Source organism: Taudactylus pleione, unplaced genomic scaffold (genome assembly GCF_031769625.1).
Source record: "Taudactylus pleione unplaced genomic scaffold, aTauple2 ptg000019l, whole genome shotgun sequence".
In the NCBI taxonomy this organism is placed as follows: domain Eukaryota; kingdom Metazoa; phylum Chordata; class Amphibia; order Anura; family Myobatrachidae; genus Taudactylus; species Taudactylus pleione.
The window spans coordinates 30,128,657-30,147,913 of record NW_028284421.1 but is presented as its reverse complement, the minus strand read 5'-3'; the positions used below and the strand labels follow the sequence as shown (position 1 = coordinate 30,147,913).

The 19,257-nt window shown below is 43.9% G+C and overlaps 1 protein-coding gene across 1 annotated transcript in view; it reads right to left on the bottom strand.

Moving 5' to 3' along the window:
• The window catches only part of MYO9A (myosin IXA), a 129,797-nt gene that overhangs the window by 75,153 nt on the left and 35,387 nt on the right, over nucleotides 1-19,257 (bottom strand). Inside the window, exons 2-8 of the mRNA XM_088446395.1 lie at nucleotides 13,464-14,369; nucleotides 11,293-11,387; nucleotides 7,547-7,609; nucleotides 5,695-5,794; nucleotides 5,265-5,324; nucleotides 4,968-5,065; nucleotides 3,632-3,758 (exon numbers count right to left, since the gene is read on the bottom strand). Of these exons, the coding sequence (XP_088302521.1) occupies nucleotides 3,632-3,758; nucleotides 4,968-5,065; nucleotides 5,265-5,324; nucleotides 5,695-5,794; nucleotides 7,547-7,609; nucleotides 11,293-11,387; nucleotides 13,464-14,309 (1,389 nt within the window). The 5' untranslated portion in view covers nucleotides 14,310-14,369. The remainder of the gene's footprint in view (nucleotides 1-3,631; nucleotides 3,759-4,967; nucleotides 5,066-5,264; nucleotides 5,325-5,694; nucleotides 5,795-7,546; nucleotides 7,610-11,292; nucleotides 11,388-13,463; nucleotides 14,370-19,257) is intronic.

Genomic DNA, 19,257 nt, shown 5'->3' with positions numbered 1-19,257 from the left:
TTAGAGGCCTAATACTCTCAGATGATCAATTGCACAAAGATGCATTAAATAGCACAATGTTTTCTATGTGATTAACCTGAATTGAATTGGAAATTAATTCCATTAACTGTTTTCACTGATTCATGATTTTAACAAACGTACCTCTCTATTTGTCGATTGCTGTGTGTGTTTGGCTTACTGTACTGACTATGTAGGTTTTTATATTATACTCCTTCGGAATACATATGATTGACCAGCAGTCAGAAGACCGACAGCGGCATCCTGATGTTCACAATCCCGACAGGTCGTCGGTAAGTAGCCTAACCCTCCCCCTCTCCCCCCTAACCCTCCCACGGTGGTGCCTAACCTTAACCCCCCCCCCGGTGGTACCTAACCCTAACCCCCCCTTCCCGCACCCTAACTCTCCCTGGGTGGTGCCTAACCCTAACCTCCCCCGGGTGGTGCCTAGCCCTAATCCCCCCCCTTCCCGCATCCTAAATCTAACCCTCCCCGGTGGTGCCTAACCCAACCCCCTCCCTTCCCGCAGCCTGATTCTAACCCACCCCGGGAGGTCCCTAAAACAATCCCCCCTACTCTCGGCCTAATCCTAACTCGCATACTTACCATCGGAATGCCGACGTTGGCATCTTCATCTATCGGGATGGTGCGGCAGTATATTGACATCTGGCATCCCGTCCGCCGGCATCCTGCCCGCATCCCACTCCTTCAGATGACTTTACTGTATTGCTTGTCACATGCCCTCCTGCAATGTTTTTCTAACTGCATTACATTGTGGCTTTTTCTGTGATTCTCAGCCATCTATTTATATAATCATACAGAGATTTATTTTCATAGCCCAGGGACATGGCACAGAAGTGCTCTCTGGAAACAGCTATATCCATTGCAGAGAACAGAGCAGTGTTGTGTCATACCCCGGCTGCAATGACAAGAAATGACTCTCCCTGAAGATAATTGATGGCCTAATAACAGAAGAAAGCCAGAAAGATAAAGCAATGTGTTTAGCAGAAATGTCAGTATGGTATGCACAAGAACTTCACCCAAACGGGATAAAAAAAAAGAAAAAAAAAAAGTTTGTTTAGGGTGAAATAAAAATAGGAAATAAATAGACTACACGGGTGTCACAATCACAAATGACTTTCTCCAAAAAGTAGTTATAGCAAAGTCTACGTGTCACTACCCATACTCCTTTCTGCCACTTACCACAACATCGATCATCTTCTTCTCACCATGGGACTTTGCAGAGTTCTTTCCAGATGCCCTTCCTACCCATCTAACTCCTGCTTCACGTCGTTTTCTGCCCATCCTCCCCTACAAGGCACTTTTCTAGGCCCTCTGATATTCTAAAGTGCTCTCTTGTACTTCATAATTAACAAAAAAAAAACACTCTGGTGACTGCACTCTTTCCAAGAAGAACGTGTGGAACAGACTATTCTAAGCAAGCATTCAATATTATATATATATGCACACATACATACATACATATACACACACGGGCCTGATTCAGTAAGGATCGCTATTGCGTTCGCAACTGCGTATTCGCAAAAAACACAGCAGCGATAATATGCTAATGCTGCAAAAGCACCGCAGACAAAGACTCTCACTACTGCTCTCTCACATCTGTCGCTCTTCTGTGTAAACATCGGTGCTACCGGCCACTCACGCAGAATTTACACCAGGTCTGATCTGCCACAGACACTGCAAGTCCCTGCGCAAGCCATGGGCTCTCGTGCTGCGTATGCAATCGCAGTGGCTAATTTTTGCATGCCCAGGCTGCAGTATTCAAACTGAGAGGCACGTCTGCGTTTTACTTCCACTCCCCCGTCACCACCCCCAAACGCTCACAGCCTGTCACTCACTCTGCGATGGATTCCTGTGTGTGTCCGTAATCGCAGTGCTATCGCAGAGCAGTGCGGCTTATATGCATGCGAAATGGCTAACAATCGCCCGATCTGCGTACGTAGTTGCATTTGCGAACGCTGCTGGATCAGGCCCTATGGTTGTTTGAAGATGGAATGGACAAAAGAACTCCAGCTCTGATTAGGCAGATGACAAATTGTATTCAGCAAATAACACTCACACACCAATGCTATAAACATTACCAAATTATTTGTATTGAAAATAAATCATGCCAACATTTCTCACAACACTGACAAAGTATTTAGTGCATATAGGTGAGAAAGACCAGCACAAACTCACAATGGATTAACGTGGACTCTTGTTCTGAGTTTACAATCTATAAGGTTAAATTAAACCACAAATAAAAGAGAATAAAAAACTTGCAGAGCATTTAGGATAGGTGTGTACATAATGGAACCATTTTGTCAAGGCTGAGCAGGCTGACTAAGCATTACATAAACTATGGCACTATATACAGTACCTAATTCAGAATGCAGGTATTTTTGCTGCAGCGATAATGGAAAGGTAGAACAGATTTATGGGATACTGTTGGTTGACTCCATAGTCATCCCTTTTAAGTCTACTTATGTAAAGCAAGGGGTCACTATGCTTATAGTTAACACTGTCAGAAGGGTTATATACAGTTCTATTCTTGACTTTTAGGTGACATAGTAATGAAGAAGAGCTTTTACCAAACCCACAGGCTTGTCATTGCTAGTAGACAAGTGGTTTCTGTTCCGCGATTACATCAGTTGTCATGAATAATGAGACGATACACCAGACATCTGGTCGCAGAAATCGAACATTTAAATAAATTAAGTTGAGGTAAGGATATATCTAAAGGTGTCCACACACTAGGCGATATTTTACACGATCAGACAGATTCCGACGCATTGGGACGACGTTGTGTAAAATATGTCCTAATCGTGAGTCTCTCCTCACGATTACGATGCCGATGTGCGTACCCGCTGGTCGCACATCGCATCTTCAGATCTTGCCTGCTGCAGGCAAGATCTGAAAATCTCAGTCACGATGCACTGGAATAGTATAGGATGCACGATAGATCATGAGCCAATTTGGATAGTTTTTACACCAAATCATGCCCACGACTGCAGGGGGAGAAATCGGACACGATATCAAATTGTGACCTGAACGCCTAGTGTGTGGGCACCTTAAGTGATAAGACTAAAGATTGTATCTCGCTTGTATTTGTATATGTACAGTTCCACAAATGTATTGCTTCCCACTGCGCAGCCCCTTCACATGAGAAAATGGTACATATCTATATGTATATCTACAGTATATATTATATATAATGGGGTCAATTAAATTAAATGCCAGGGGGACAAGTTGCAGTTGAAGCGGCATAGAAACGCAAGTAATGGCAGCTAAATTTGTGGCCCAATCTCGCCCTGGACTCACTAATTTTTATACACAGCACTAAGGGGCCTCACACAAAAATTAGTGAGTCCTTAGCTACTGTAAGTGCAGCATATAGCAGCACTTACTCGCCTGGACTCGCATGCACCAGTTAATTGAATCGCCTCCTATACCTTAATCGTATCAGAGATTATAATAAAGACAGACGCACACATTCATTATTGGGGAACGACACTGCGTTTAAGCTTTTCTACTACTACAGAGTATAAACACAGCTCCCCTGGACTAATATATGCCCCATTTCAGGCAAGTACAAAATGTACGTATGTAACCCAAAAAACATGTTTGCATTTACCTTCAGAAGATCAGACACAATGTGCAGAGTATCAGGATTTGAAATATCAATTGACTCATCTCTGTATGTCTTCCTCTTGTACTGGATATTACCAAGGTGAAGGATTGCAGACAATAGAGACACAATCCTGTGAAGGAAAAAAAAGAAAAAAAAAAGAATCTGATCACCAAAACACATGGCAGACTTAAGCTGGGTACACACTATATGATCTATCGTCCGATGCATCATCTCGACATGCATTGGAAGGTTATATCGTGCACTTTGCTCTCTGCCATTGTTCATCGCATTGTCCCATCTGCTGTGCTGATGGTCAGAAGGGGCGATGCAATGAATGATGTGGTGCACATCGTGTAGTGTGTATGCACAATGGCATGAACACACCATATATTGGTCCAACCTTTCCTCTGAAGACATCACCTGAACTCCCAGTGATCTACATGATGATTGCATAGTGTGTGCAGGAGAATATTTGGATACAATTCCCTGACAGGATATATTGTGTCATCATTCAGAAGATTGCATAATGTGTACGTTCTACATCGGGACTTCTGGGAATTAGTGAAATTGGGACGACTGTCGCATCGTTTGTAACATTGTATAGAGTGTACCAAGCTTTAGTTGTTGAATCAGTTAGTAGCAATGTGGGCGAGCTGCCATTGCAACGGCACGGAAACGCTGGCAACGGCCCCATCGTGCAGATTTTTATACACAGTCCCATGGGGCTGCAAACAAAAATGAGCTGGTCCGGAGGTACCGTGAGTGTGGCTTACAGCTGTACTTACTCGCACAGACTCACGGGGGGGTGAACCTATTCAATTGAGCACTTAAAATTCACAGACATGTAAAATTCTAAATAATGGATACAAGTAAAGAGAAAATATTGATCTCTGTTTGAGCTCTAGGAAGGCTCTATACTACAATACAGAAAGGCAGGCAATGCTATAATAGGACGCACTCTGGATGGAGATAGTATTAGTAGCAACATTTTTGTGCTGCTGTTAGCATTAGAGACAGAAGCAGATGGATGCATTATTAAGGTCCTGGACAGAAAGGTAGCATGGTATATTTATCTGAAACCTGTGACCCATCACCCATGGTAACCAAACAGATGGCTGCTTTAATTGATTGCAAGAATCAGACTGCTTTCTGTAGGCTGCAACACCTTGCTTGCTGCACAAACACTTTCATACATGCCTCTCATAGTATGCTGCAGTGCAGCCCAAAAATGTGAGGAAAATAAAAATAAAAATTGATAAAATAAAGCTCCACAAATCTCCTACCAGATGTCTCACAGCATGGACTAGATTTCTGTGTAACCATCACATACAATACTTACTGTCTGCGCGTTGCTGGCAGGAAGCCAACCATCTCCATTGCCAGCTGCAGTCGCTCAAAGTCATGTCTGAGATCCTCACCCTCCCCACTCAGGGAATCCTGTAATATGCAAGAGATGGTCACAAAATAAGAGAGCACAAACACAATCTCACTACCCAGAGAACAAAACCTCATTGTGCAGAGCAGCTCAATAGTCACAATACAAAATATAACCAAACACATTGTTAGAAAACATAACGTGAGTACAAAACAAATGATAGAAAGTTGGAAGGTGAAGCAAACTGCACAAGGTACTCACTGTTTCATCTTCACAGTCATACACTCCCCCCCAACTCTGTCTCTGAGGCTTCCGTGTCCTCTGAAAACGAAGATGCAACAGGTGACATTGTATAATATATATTGTCCTCACTTATCTCACTAGACTTCGGTTAGCTGGCTGTCTTTTTCAAGAAACAGCAGACCTAGACCTGCATCTAGTCTTTCCGTACATTATGTGGCAGTATCTGCATCAAATAGCAATCAAACAATCCATTTGAAGCATCACCATTGTTCTTATTGTGTTTCTCAATTTCCCAATTCCCACCTCTTCCTGCAATTAGAAGTACTTTACTTTCTTCTGAGACATTTGCTAAGAGATAAGAACTTTCACTGAGCATGATTTACTTATCTGCCCTGTTCTTCTGTGCAACTGTATCACTCCCTGCGTTTGTTCATTTGTATTGTCTCACCTGGTTCAAGTAATGATAGTTCTCTGGAAGATCAAGATGGAATTCTGCCTTCTCCTCCTCACTTGCCCCGGCCAACAGATAGTAGAATACATGGTAATTCCTGGGAAAATTGTACAGAACATCACATTTCAGAATGCCTTCAATATGTCCTTATGAAACATAATATTTCCAGTACATTTTATAGCACTGTACAGCAAGTGATTATTTTGGGCAATGCATACAGACATAGGGTCTGATTCAGAGTTGGGAATAGAGAGAGAGATAGCACTTAACTGTGTACCAGGACAAACCATGTTGCAATGCAAGGGGTGTAAATACAGACATTTTTTTGCATGTAGTGTAAATACTGGCTGCTTTTGCATGTAGCTCACAAATACTGCACAGCTTTATTATTACACTGGACTTTAGATGTCAGTTTGGACACCTCCCTCCCAAATCTAAATCTCTCTGCACATTTTAAATCTGCCCCACCTGCAGTGCAGCATGGTTTCACCAAGATGATCAGTTGAGAGAGAGATCTCACTCTATTCCCAACTCTGAATCAGGCCCAGAGGCCACTGGAAAAAGGTAGAGAGGACTGTGTTTGAAGCTATAATCCAGAACCCATGGTAAATTATACCAATATCTTTAAAACCATATGATTTCCAAATAAGAGAAGACTTTAAAGTGACTGAAAGTGCCAAATAAAGCATAAAGGATAAGCAAATAACGAACAAGGAAACAGGAATATACACAAAAATGTGCTTATGCAGGACAAGAGTAAAAGACAGCAGTAAAAAACACTGTATGACTTATACTGTGTACTTCCTTGTCACTGAACTGTGAGTGCCCTCGCTTTACCAAGCTGCCAGCACTTGCCTGGGAGTTGGCAGAATAGATGTCCCTCTGGATTGCCCTCAGGAAGTTGGTAACCGAGAGTATTAGAAGTTTCTGCCCACATGGCATAACACCAAACAGTAGCTTCAAGAACCAAAAGCCAAACGTGATTCGTTCTTACATTTTTTTTGCAATTTAACAGGCTAGTCAGATACCTATTGCTACTGGACACAGACCTAACTTAGACAAGGCAATATCATAATTCGGCAATATTCATCTATGTAATACAATAAAAGCTGAGAGTGGTATGACATTTCTACATTAGTCATTTTTAGTGCCCCATTAGGATTCTGACACTCGCAGGGTGAACTAAGCAATTCAAGACATTAGAATGTGTTGTATGATCACACCATTATGTAATAAATAAATACATACATAAAATCATTAGTTTGCATGTTATTATTTATGTAAATGTTGGATGTTAGCAAAGTGTTTTAATGGTGAAAATATTTCTAACCCTTTAATTTTAATTTTAGAAAAGATCCTCAGTCTTGTACCACTGTGGCAGAAAATGTGTGAAGAAACCACTTAATGCAGCCTACAGACTAGAGACAAAAACTGGCTTTGCTATGACCTATGTACAGTACATAGGGCCCGATTCACAGTTGTACACAAGCCCGATGGTTTACGTACAGCTCTGATATATGCCGGTCTGTATTGCACATGAGCCAATCTGTGTCTGCGACAACAGTCGCAGTGTCCCCCTAAGTCACTGCATGATCAGCATACTGCGGCCAGTGTCTGCATCTTCCATGATGCAGCTACACAAACGGAAGCGTGAATTTCACAGCCATCCTCAGTAACCCGGGGGCTGTGACAACACCAGAGTGCCCCTGTAACTGAGAACTGAACTTGGAGAGGAGATCCGAGCCAAAACCGAACTGCTTATCTCTAGTTTAAATTATGATTGTTCTTTAACACAAGAGCACACATTTCATACATGGGGTTACAGGCTTCAATATATGTTCACACTCACCTCTCTTGCTGCTCCTGGTAAACAAGCCTGGACTTCTCCAGAAGATACTTTTCCACATACGCTCTGCATAGAAGAAAAAAATAATACAGGTATATCATAATATATGTGTGTCTGTGAGTTTATACATAGCTATTTATGTGCAATAAAATGTGTGCTTGCCCTTTAACTCATAAGGCCTGGTACCTTCAAAAACAGGCTGGATAGGTCTTGGAAACACAATAAAGTTACCTTTTGTACTCTGCATGCCAAGCTGGCCGTCTGACACTTTCTTAGATATCTATATCTCTATTTCTAAATTTCCAATTATGGAAATAAATTAATTTAATTGACAGGTTTGCAGAGTCACCTTTACCTGTCAGAGCCATAACTAGACTCAAACAGGGACATAAGACGCGCACCCAAAAAAGGGCCTCATATGGAAGAGCCAGGGAAGAGACAGGGGAGGCCAGGAGATACTGGGGATAAAGAGGAAGCTACAAGTAAGAATGATAATAAACAGAAAATTGACAATCCAGAACAGCGCCCCCTTACACTACGGTACCCTGTGCCATGGCACATGTCGCATCACCCTAGTTACAGCCCTGCTCCCTGTTATACCTCTCCCACCCCAGAGGCGTAACTACAGAGGGTACGCTTGCTATGTGGCCCGGCGGCTTAGGGGGCCTCCCAGCCCAGCAAACGCCCCCCTGCACCCTCTATAGTTGGTGCAACTGGGAACGCTGGCCTCTGAAGCGGTCAGAGACTAAAGACACCTCTGATTGCTTCAGAGGCCAGCGTTCCCAGTGATGCAGTGCGCGGGTGTGCGGGTGATGTGATGTCGTCACCCGACATGTGAAGAGCCTGCGCGTCTGCTGGATCTAGTTAGATCTAGTCAGCGGCAGGCACAGATGCCGTAGCGGTGAGCTATGACACGCCTGCAGACCGGTAAGTACTGCACAGCGGAGGGGGTACAGCATAAGGGGCATTACCTGGGGCACAGCATAAGGGGAATTACCAGGGGCTCAGCATGTGGGCATTACCGGGGGCACAGCATAAGGGGCATTACCGGAGGCACAGCATAAGGGGCATTAGCAGGGGCACAGCATAAGTGGCATTAGCAGGGGGCATTGCAAAAGGGGCACAACTGGGAGCATTTATAAGGGGCATTACTGGAGGCACTGCATAAGGGGCATTACTGGAGGCACTGCATAAGGGGCTTTAATACAGAGGACATTGCATAAGGGGCTCTAATACAAGGGGACACTGCATAATGGGCACAACTACAGGGGGCATTGCATAATGGGCACAACTACAGGGGGGCACTGCATAAGGGGCACTACAACAGGGGTATTGCATAATGAACACACCTACAGGGGCACTGTATAGGTAGACCTATGGGGGCCAAGAGGAAATTTTGCTATGGGGCCCACGTACCTCTGGTTACACCCCTGTCCCACCCGGTTACATGGTTATGCAGTATAACTAGGAGCGGTATTAGATTCCACTATAACCTGCTGTCAAATCTTGCACATTATAGCCATTATAATCAGTGGGGCAGAAATTGTGAATAGAAAGATGGGTCTTACACACCCAAAAAATGTTTCCAGTAAGCGATATGCAAATATTGTAGATTTAATATGTCAACTTAAAATGCGCATTAATCACTTTCAAATGTTTAAACAGAAATGGCTGACATGACAGTTCTGCAAGTAATAAGAAGATGATTTATTTTTTTTTTGTTTATTTTTTTAAATCAACATTGTTTACACACATGCAGACGTGTCCACAAACATCTATCCTCCCTGCGTTACAAGTCACGCTACACATAACGCATCAGTGCCGTGCGACACGGTAGTACAGAGCGTCTTTTCGTGCAACTTTTTAAATTCAAATGCGTCTTATTCGCACAGCGAACAGAATGCACAAGCAGCTTCTGCTAATTAAAATTAGATGCAACATGTCTATGTTCTGTATGCAACTGCGGGTATATCTGCATACCAAATGCTACGTTACAGTGCCAGCAACTGTGATACTGTAACGTAGCGTTTTGCACGCAGATACACCCGCAGTTGCACACAGAACATACGCATGCTGCATATCATTTTAATCAGCAGAAGTTGCATGTGCTATCTATTAAAGATGCATTTGAAGGTAAAAAGTCGCACAAAAATGCTTGGCACTACAGTCATGGCATAGTGCGACTAGATGGGCTGTTTAACGCGCAAGGATGCTAGATGTATGTGGACACATCTGTATAAACACCACAATTTCAGTTAAAGTACATTTCACATACACTGACAGAGTGTGTTTGACAAATGAAAGTGATATGCTCATGACATTTGTAAACATACTTAAAAAACTATTTTATATTACAGAAAGCTACTTCTTACTACAAAAAACAGACTAAGTAGTAAAACATAAAAAAACACAAAAAATTGCGTAAAACCATATTAGCTTAGATCAAATATTGGACCCTAAAGGACTGTTAAGTGAGCTATGGGCCTGATTTAGACCCACTCGCGAGCTGCTGTCCGCTCGCAAGTGGGTCGGTGGTGTGCACTGCGCATGCGCACGACAGAGGGAGCTCCGTCATGCGCGTGACGCGACGAGCGAAGGACTTTCCTTCGCTCGTTGTGTCTGATCAAAGGGGGCGTGCTGTCGATGTTGATTGACAGCACGCCCCCTTTGGTGGGCGTGCCTGCCAGACGGAGGCGTTCCCAAGGGAACGCCTACCGTCAGAAGCCGGCCCCGCTGACATCACTAGTGATGTCAGTGGGAGTGATTTTGGCTCTGATAGAGCCAAAATCACTCCTGGCCTTGGGGTTGAAAAACTCAACCGCAGGCTTCTGTTCGCACTGGCGATGGTCGCGATGGTCAAGACCACCGCGACCATCATCCTGCACGCTCGTATAGGTTGTGGGTGGTGACCCACAGCTATACGAGCGTCCAGGAGGACGCTCCATAGTTATGGAGGTGGGCCCTGATTCAGAGCGAGCGCTCTGGTCAGAGCGTCCGGCTCTGAATCAGGGCCTATGCTCGAAAATGCTTCATGAAACAATGACAAATAAAAGATATCCTTTATCAACAGTAAAATTATAAAAGAGTGAAAATCACAACATACAGTATGCAAAACAATGACAACAATAAGACTAGTAAACAAAGGGCCTGATTCAGAGATGGACGCGGTACAGATATTTACGCAGTTGAGCGACATTATGTTACTGTGCAGCACGAAAAGTTCATAAATCACTTACAGTGCATTTGTAAAATCAAGTGTCCTATTCCGTACCCAATTGTGTACGGTATCGCTAACACTTGAGAAGGGGTCTGCGATCCCTGGGCGTAACAGGATGGAGACTGGGAGGTGACCTAAAGTGATTGCAAAAAGGGGCCGTTTCATGGGTATGTTATGGGGGTGTCACTGGTGTGTCTGGGAATGCTGCTCCATTCCTAATTGCAAATCCAAGGCTTCAAGGGCCATGTTTAGTTGGATTTGAGAAGAGTAGCTAGAGTAGACCCTAGGCTACCGCAAATGTCGATTGTGTTGTATTGATGTTCGAGTGTTTACAACTTTTATTACAAATGCACAGAGCACGCAGCCTGAAAGTGGGCGTCTTGCTGCTCGTACACTCTACCACACCATGGAGCACAAAGGGAAGGCTGAGATCAGCATTTGCAGATAACCGCGACCACTATTTGCTGCATTACCAACCATCTCTAAATCAGGCCCAAAGATGGCCACTCAGCATGTACACTCTCTCTCATACCCGCGCACTGTTCCGGTCTCATGGTAGTTGACTTGGATGAATTTCCCAAAGCGACTGGAATTGTCGTTCTGAGATGTCTTAGCATTTCCGAAAGCCTGAAACATAAAAAGGTAGGCAGGAGAAACTGAGAAGAGAAGAGAAGCATGCAATATCTCCATTCACAGAAAAGATGTCATACAAAGCAATTTGCAATAAGAAAAAAAAACAGACGTTCTTCAAATACATGTGTACATAGCAAATGTACAGTATATAAAACCGTAAAACGCGTGCGGTAGAAACTCTTGCTGGTTTCCAAAAAATGAAGATTAAACGATATCTTAATCAAATTCTATTTATTGTGAGGAGTATAAAAAGATATTTAGAGTAAGGTTACATAGTGTAGCTAGGCCTGCCCTTTAAAACTGGACACATGAAATGTACATAAATTTGGTTGCGCCAGAGTTAGATGAAATGCATAATTACTGGCTGCAGTTTTACCAATGCAGAAAGCACTACAATAACATCAATGCACCAATGCTTGTGTATTTCGCAGTCTCCAGATCATAAATAGCTCACACTGTAACTCTGCTGTTCATCAATCAAATGGTACTTGTAGTTTCATATGAAATTTGCACTAACGATACTTTATAAAATATTAACACTGTCTGAACTTTTAGACTTCAACATCATCCTCAATAACTACAGCAATATATACATTCCTGTTGCGTATTGTACTGCCAGGGCCAGTATGTCTTTTGTTTGGCTGAACACACAAAGTAAACTAACAAGCCACACTATTCTCCTGTTCCACACTGCCCAGCCCAGTACTAGTCACGGTTACCCTGCAGCCCATACAATCTATGCTCTCAGCTACCTTAACATTTAAATACTAATTACCACTCTGTGACCTGCTTGCTCCCTTCCCCACTTCCTTATCGACATGTTTACTTAAGAGAGCTTACAAGTAGTAGCATTCTTCCGTTTACTGCTCCTTCCTACCCAAACACCTTATCTACAGGACTTCTGTAAATCTGCCCCTAAAAGCCATTTGCTCTTTTGTACCCCTGCAACTTACCTCCAGACCTGAAGCAGAGAATAACCCCATACAACACAACCACTTATATTCATGAGAGCTCTATTGTCTCTGTTACACACAGAGATAACAATCTTTTCAGTGGTTCAGTTCTACTGACAAGTGACAAGAAGAGCAGTTCTGGTGACTGTATACAGCAGGGGAGTATATAAACTGTGAGCTGAGGGCCTGATTCCGACCCGGTCGCAAGCGCTGAGCGCTCGCAACCGGTTCGGTGGTGGCCCAGAGCGCATGCGCACGACGGAGCCAGCTCCGTCGTGCGCATGCGCGAGACCCGGATAGCGACGGGCAATCCGTCGCTCCGGGTCTCGTACCAAAGGGGGCGTGCTGTCGATGTTGAGTGACAGCACGCCCTCTTTGGTGGGCGGGTCGTGGGAGTGGCTGCCTAAACGGAGGCGTTCCCATGTGAACGCCTCCGTTTGGGGCCGGCCCCACTGACATCACAAGTGATGTCAGTGGGAGAGATTTCGGCTCTGTTAGAGCCGAAATCTCTCTGGGGCTTGCGGCAACGAGACCCTACCACAAGGGTCTTGTCGCAAGCCCGATGGTCGCGATGGTCTTGACCATCGCGACCATCTTCCTGGCCGCTCGCTATAGCTGTGGGTGGTCTGTCAGAGCGACCGGCTCTGAATCAGGGCATGAGTCTACATGATTATCAGTGGCAGTATTTTTGTGGCAAAGACAAGGTAGTTGCTGGCGACCAAAGTGAGAGAGCGCCTTAGTGTCTGTAACTGGGAGCAATGGCTTCCCAAAGGCTTTAAAGGTTATAGGGGTCAATCCAATTAGGTGCAAAGTGCCGTTGCAACGGCGTTTAAATTGTGTGGAGGTTTGAATGCATGAAAGTGGTTACGAGGACAGTGCAATTGTGAGTGATTATAGTGCAGTGTGTGTATATTGTTCAAGATACCTACTTGTGGAGTTAAAGACAGGCTCGTGGCATGCATGTATGTTCATCTTTAGAAGTGGTAAGTAATTAGAGAGGTTTTATATATGTGTATGAATAGAGGGACATTGTGGTGGGGAAGACAAATAACAAATCACACCAATTTGTGAGGTTCCATATCATTCCACTACATTGTTTGACATAGTATTTTCTCACCTCCAGCACTGGTCCAGCTCCTAATATTATCTGTTCCACCCCACTGGCATATCCCTTCTGGCTGAGAGCAGTCAAGTGGTGTATAAGAAAGTTGGTACTTTGGGTCTTCCCAGAACCTGTCTCCCCAGAGATAACAATGCACTGATTTCGCTGCCGACGGAGCATAGCATGGTAAGCAGCATCTGCTACTGCGTAAATGTGAGGCTCACGTTCTCCCAGCCTTCGGTTGTCATACATCTTCACATACTTAGGGTTGTAAATTGGTAAGAAACGGAATGGGTTAACTGCCACCAAGATGCTTCCAACATATGTGTAGATCTTTTCCTGTCGGAAACGTGTACGAAGAGTCTCCAGCAGTGCCCTCTCACTAAGATCAGGTAAGCCACAAAGGTCCTCACACTCTGGTCCCTGTTCCTGAGGAAGAAAACCCCTTTCCACCATGCGTCGGCGCTCCTCTGTCACTTTCAACCAGGACTGGAGACTGCCGTAGTGGATGGAGCCATCCACATTCTTCTCCCTCAGGAGAAAGCGATAGTCCTCTCCAGAACCACGAGCCTCTAAAGCAAGTCTGGGCCACAGCATCATTCGCTGAACCGGACAATCGGTAGGGTTAAGAATCCACTCTTCTCCACCAAACTCCTTGACCTCTGCCAACACATAGCACTTAGCTCTGTCCAAGCGCAGTGCCGTAATGACAGCATCAATGACATCAGCAGCTGTGGTGTGCCAGCGGGCGGGCACTGGGCAGTAGATGACCTCTGGCGAGATGCTGCCAGGGTAAAGCTGCAGGGTGAACTCTTCTTCCAGTAGACGGCGGCGCCCACCACCACCCCCCACCTCGGACATGGCGGGACTCCGTGTCCCATCAGAAGGAGTGTGGACGGTTCCCCGTCAGTGGGGGGACACCTGCAAAAAAACAACATTTAAGTGGTCAGTGCACAGTATGTTTTAGGTATTAATGACCTGGTAGATATTTTATTGTCTAAGCTCTGTTAGCCATTCCTAAGTTTGAAGCCAAACTGAGGCAATGATTGTACAAACCACACTGTCCAAAACTAATAATGTAGTTTTGAGGTTAATTACGTAAATTAAATTTAAAATAGTAATATTTTAAATCACATGTTGCAACAATACTTAAAATTCAGCTGGTCCCACAATGCCTTTAACAATCTAGAAGAGAGATCGCCTGCTTATTTAATTCTTTATAAAACCAAAAGTGATGTAAGCCATGTACTTTTCAATTGCATGAAGGTAGACAACACTGCTGCCTGTCTGAATTAAGCAAGAAGTAACAGGAGTATCTCCTATGCTGGCTCATTACAAGCATTGGAGTTCCTACAGAAGATGGGTGTCAGCAGAGCCATTAGATTTTATGCAAATGCGCCTGAAATTACATTTGATGTCTCAGAGATTAAGTCATATTTTTCAATTAATATAACACTAATTGGCAATCTTGTTAGTAATTTTTCTGTTTCAGCCGAGTTATGCCTCTTCAGTCATAAGTGTAGATGTGATTAATACAGCATTGTCCTCATACATCTATCCCCAATACGCGAAGCAGCACGATTTCCCTGGTGTGAGTGAGGCGCCAGGTCCTGTGTAACTCTGCTACCGTTGGGTATCTTCTTTTACCAAAAATGCATCTTAGTCGCAGAGACTGGGCTGATTAATTTGATATGTGACATAATCTGTAAACCATATGTGACATCATCTGTAAACAATGAGACTGTAAACCATACTTGCCTACTCTCCCGGGACGGTCGTGAGCCTCCCAAAATTCCCGGGCCCCCGGAAGAGTGGGCAACTCTTCTGCCAGCACCTCTCCACCATAATCCACCCATCCCCCCTGCAGACGTCCGCTCCCCCTTGTAAGTGGACAGTCCAGGAGAGCTGATGACGTTATACTCGTTGAATCGAGTCATCGTGGCCGTGCCCCCGGCTGCAAAATGCCGGTAATCTTGGCATTGTATAGTGGGGGCGTGGCCGCGATGGTGAAGTCCCACCCCCGTCCCCAAATTCGCCTCACTGCCCAGTCTTGCCAATCTGGCTGCCTCCTCCCGGAAGAGGCAGCCAGCTTGTCGGCAAGTCTGCTGTGAGCAGGACTGGGCATAGAAAAAGAAATATAGTAATACCGGCGCCGAAATGCCGACATCGTCGGGATCCCGGTATCAGAATCCCAACTGCCGGCATCCCAAAGGTAAGTATTGATCGTTAGGGGGAAGGTTAGGGTGCGGGGTTAGGGTTTAACCATTAGGGAGAGGGTTAGGCACTAGGGGGAGAGTTATGTTTAGGGTGCGCGGAGGGAAAGGTTAGGTTTAGGCACTAGAGGTGGGGGGGTTAGGTTTAGGCACTAAGAAGGGAGTGTCAGGTTTAGGGTGCGGGGAGGGGGAGGTCAGGTTTAGGCACTAGGGAAGGGGGTTAGGGCTAGGCACCGAAGAGGGAGGGTTAGGGGTAAGGGTTAGTCTTACCTGATTTGCTTATGGGTGTCGGGATGCCGCTGTCAGTATTCTGACAGCCGGATCTCATACCCTACCCGTAGAAAAAAAAAAAAAACTGCGAGCACTGCATCGTGGGACTTTGTAAAGAGATTCAGAGGTCGTACACAGATATACAAGTGTCACATATCAAATTAATCAGCAGTGTCTCCTGGTTCGTCCTAACAGCGTTGCATTGCAACTCAGATGCATTTTCAGCATAAAAGATGCCCAGCGCTATCAGAGTCTCAAGGGACCTGGCGCCCTGAGATGAGCTGTTTGGTGAGATTGCAGCAAAGATATGTTAGACACACTGTGGCCATCATTTAGACCCGGTTGCAAGCGCTGAGCGCTCACAACCGGGTCGATGTTAAAACCCTGCGCAAGCGCAGCCGCCGTACTGCGCATGCGCAAGCCCCGGAGCGAGAGAGAAATTCTCTCGCTCCGGAGCTCACTACAAAAGATGTGGCTGTAGATGTTGATCGACAGCTCGCCCCATTTTGTAGGCGGGGCGGGGGGGTGGCTACACAAACGGAGGCGTTCCTAACGGAACGCCTGCTGTTTTGTGGGCGGCCGCACTGACATCAGCAGTTAGGGTCTCGTCGCAAGCCCCGATGGTCTTGACCATTGCGACCATCAACCTGGTTGGTCGCTAAAGCTGTGGGTGTTGACGTGAAACGTGAAGCGGCCGCCCTCATTTAGAGACAGCACTCGCTTCTTGCGACCGCCTCTGAATGAGGGCCTGTGTGTAGAACTTTGCATCGCTTGTATATGTGCGCACACAATTCTGGAGCATGTGCAGTGCAAACACACATGAGCTACGATCCGCCAACATGCATACATTAATCTTCGCATCAGCCCCTTAGGTGTGAACAAACAAGCAAAGATTCATAGGGACAAATATATGGCTTGGCTGCGGTTAAGGCTTGGCTGCCACTGCTCTGAAGCAAACATTTCCTAACAATACTCTTGACAGTCTTCCAAGTTTTACTGAAGGGAAAATCTCTTTTACACAAGTAGTCTGGATAAATAAAACTTCACTATGTGCTTATTTTATAGTAACACTAACAAAGCCAGCAGGAAACTATAGAATAACAACCAAGTTTAGTTGGCAAGGATATTTGAACAAATTTAGGGTATTTGGGGGTTGCTGATTTAAAAAATGCAAGTAGTTTTTTGAATTGGCTCTAGTTCTTTAGATAATGGATACCCTCAAGTAGTAGGGAACTTAGCCATAACGTGTGCATATGGGAATCTATTGGAACATTCTAGAAGGTGATACACATATATTCTAGATGTTCACTCGGCGATCATTCTAGAATATTCCCCCTCCGTATATAAGTGATCGGCCACCAAACCAGCAGTCAGTTTACAGTTGTCTATTGTGTTTTTTATTTCTTGTTTCTTGTTCATGTATCTCAAAAATGAGCTAATCTAGTAAAGCTGATATCATATTCGGGACAGAACCACAAAGTTACCCCAAAATCGCTCTAAGATGATTGGCAATAAAATGAGTGTTGATCAATGTAATATGCCAATTGTTTTGTCACCAAATGGGTAACATGATTTACAATAAGCACTTGCCTGAACTTCATCATTAATAAAAAAACATAATGCAGTATGAAACAAAAACTGGGAGAGATTATATCGAAGAATTACAATTATCCGTCTTAACTTTTGGTTTGGTTTTGATCACCATCCAATGAACAAGATAATGTTTATACAGAAACACTTGGTAGTTGTTTGTATTGTATGTAAAGGTATATTATCTGTCTGACAAACTGGAAAAAAAAAAAAAATTTATTTAAGTGGAGTATAAGTGGAGTATTACTTTTCATTTTCAAATAATGTGTATAACTTTTTCTCTATGTGCAATCTTCATTGGTTGTCAGATACTTGTCGGGGTCTCCCCCGCACAGTGTGAACAAGTTAGAGAGGCGGGTAACGGATAGATAAAACCTTCAGTAAGAAAACTCCTAAACTTTTTTCCTTGTTCAAATCTGATGATTGCAAAGGAGGAGTTCAGTTTGCCTAGTGGGGTCTGCAGAAATCTATAGCCTTAATTGAGAGAGAAAAATGGAAGGAAACACTGAACCCAAAAACTGAAACTTCCATGAGACTCAGAAAGGTCAAATGCACTGTTAAGTCTTAACTATCCACTGTAGCTCTGTTAAGAATTACAGTGTGTCCCCAGCTGTCAGATTAGCTATTGCTCATTGTTGGCGCTCTACAACGCTTGACCTTTAAATGGTTAAAGTCAAAGTTAATTGGATTATGTTGGATGAGAAACCAATACTCATTTTCCTGGGTTAAATAGCCTGCCTTTCTTAAAAATTAGGAGCTATAACTTATCAAGACATTCACTAGAAATGTAAAAATAAGTAAAAATTCTGTTCCCTAAGGAATCCAGTTGTTCCGTTAACAAGATTATTTGTGGTTTCAATATAGTTAACTCTGTGCACACACACATATATTAGTGTGTACATACATAGCTTGAGAAAGCATCACACTAGATCTGAAATGTCGCTACTGCAACTAAATAGACTAATATGTTTATCATAATCTCTTAGAGTGCCATCTATTGCTTGGATTATATTACCCTTATATGCTGGCACCTGGAGTTGAAATATTTTTAGTGGCGACTGCCTATTTTGTCATATTATTTAGTACAGTATGGAGGAGTAAACCCTATATCACAGTCAGCAAAAGACGCCCAACAGCTTTATGAAAATGACCATCTTGCACTACACAGGATGTCAGTTATTTGACTTCAAATTGGCCTTGACAAGACCGGCCATGTCCCTGTGTGGGAACCAGCAAACTGTACAGATAATTAGGAGACTGTAACCAAGCCTGCGACTCCAAATTCTGCATCACCGAGTAACACAAGCAAAAGAAGCTTCAAAATGACAATTCAAGCAAATGAGTGGGATAGACAACACTTTCAAATAACACAATTATATTTAAAGAATGCAATTATTTCAGACACATTACTTTGTAGTGTCTGTGTGTAAACACACTTGATATTCTATGATAAAATGAAGGCAGACAAGACAGCATAGTTATTTTTTTTCTGTGGTCATATTCAATATCATTATATATAGGTAATTAAAATTACCACTGTTTTTCATGGGTGTGGTTCTCACTTAACATAGTACAATTACAGATGAAGCTCCATTAATATCATTGTAAGAGCAACAGAACTATGATTAATACGTGTAGGAGGAAATGCACAACATGGGGCAGGGTAATGACAGACACACATGACTCAGTGGCGTAAGTTCATCCCAGACGCAAGTTATAATTTGGTGCCCCCCCGC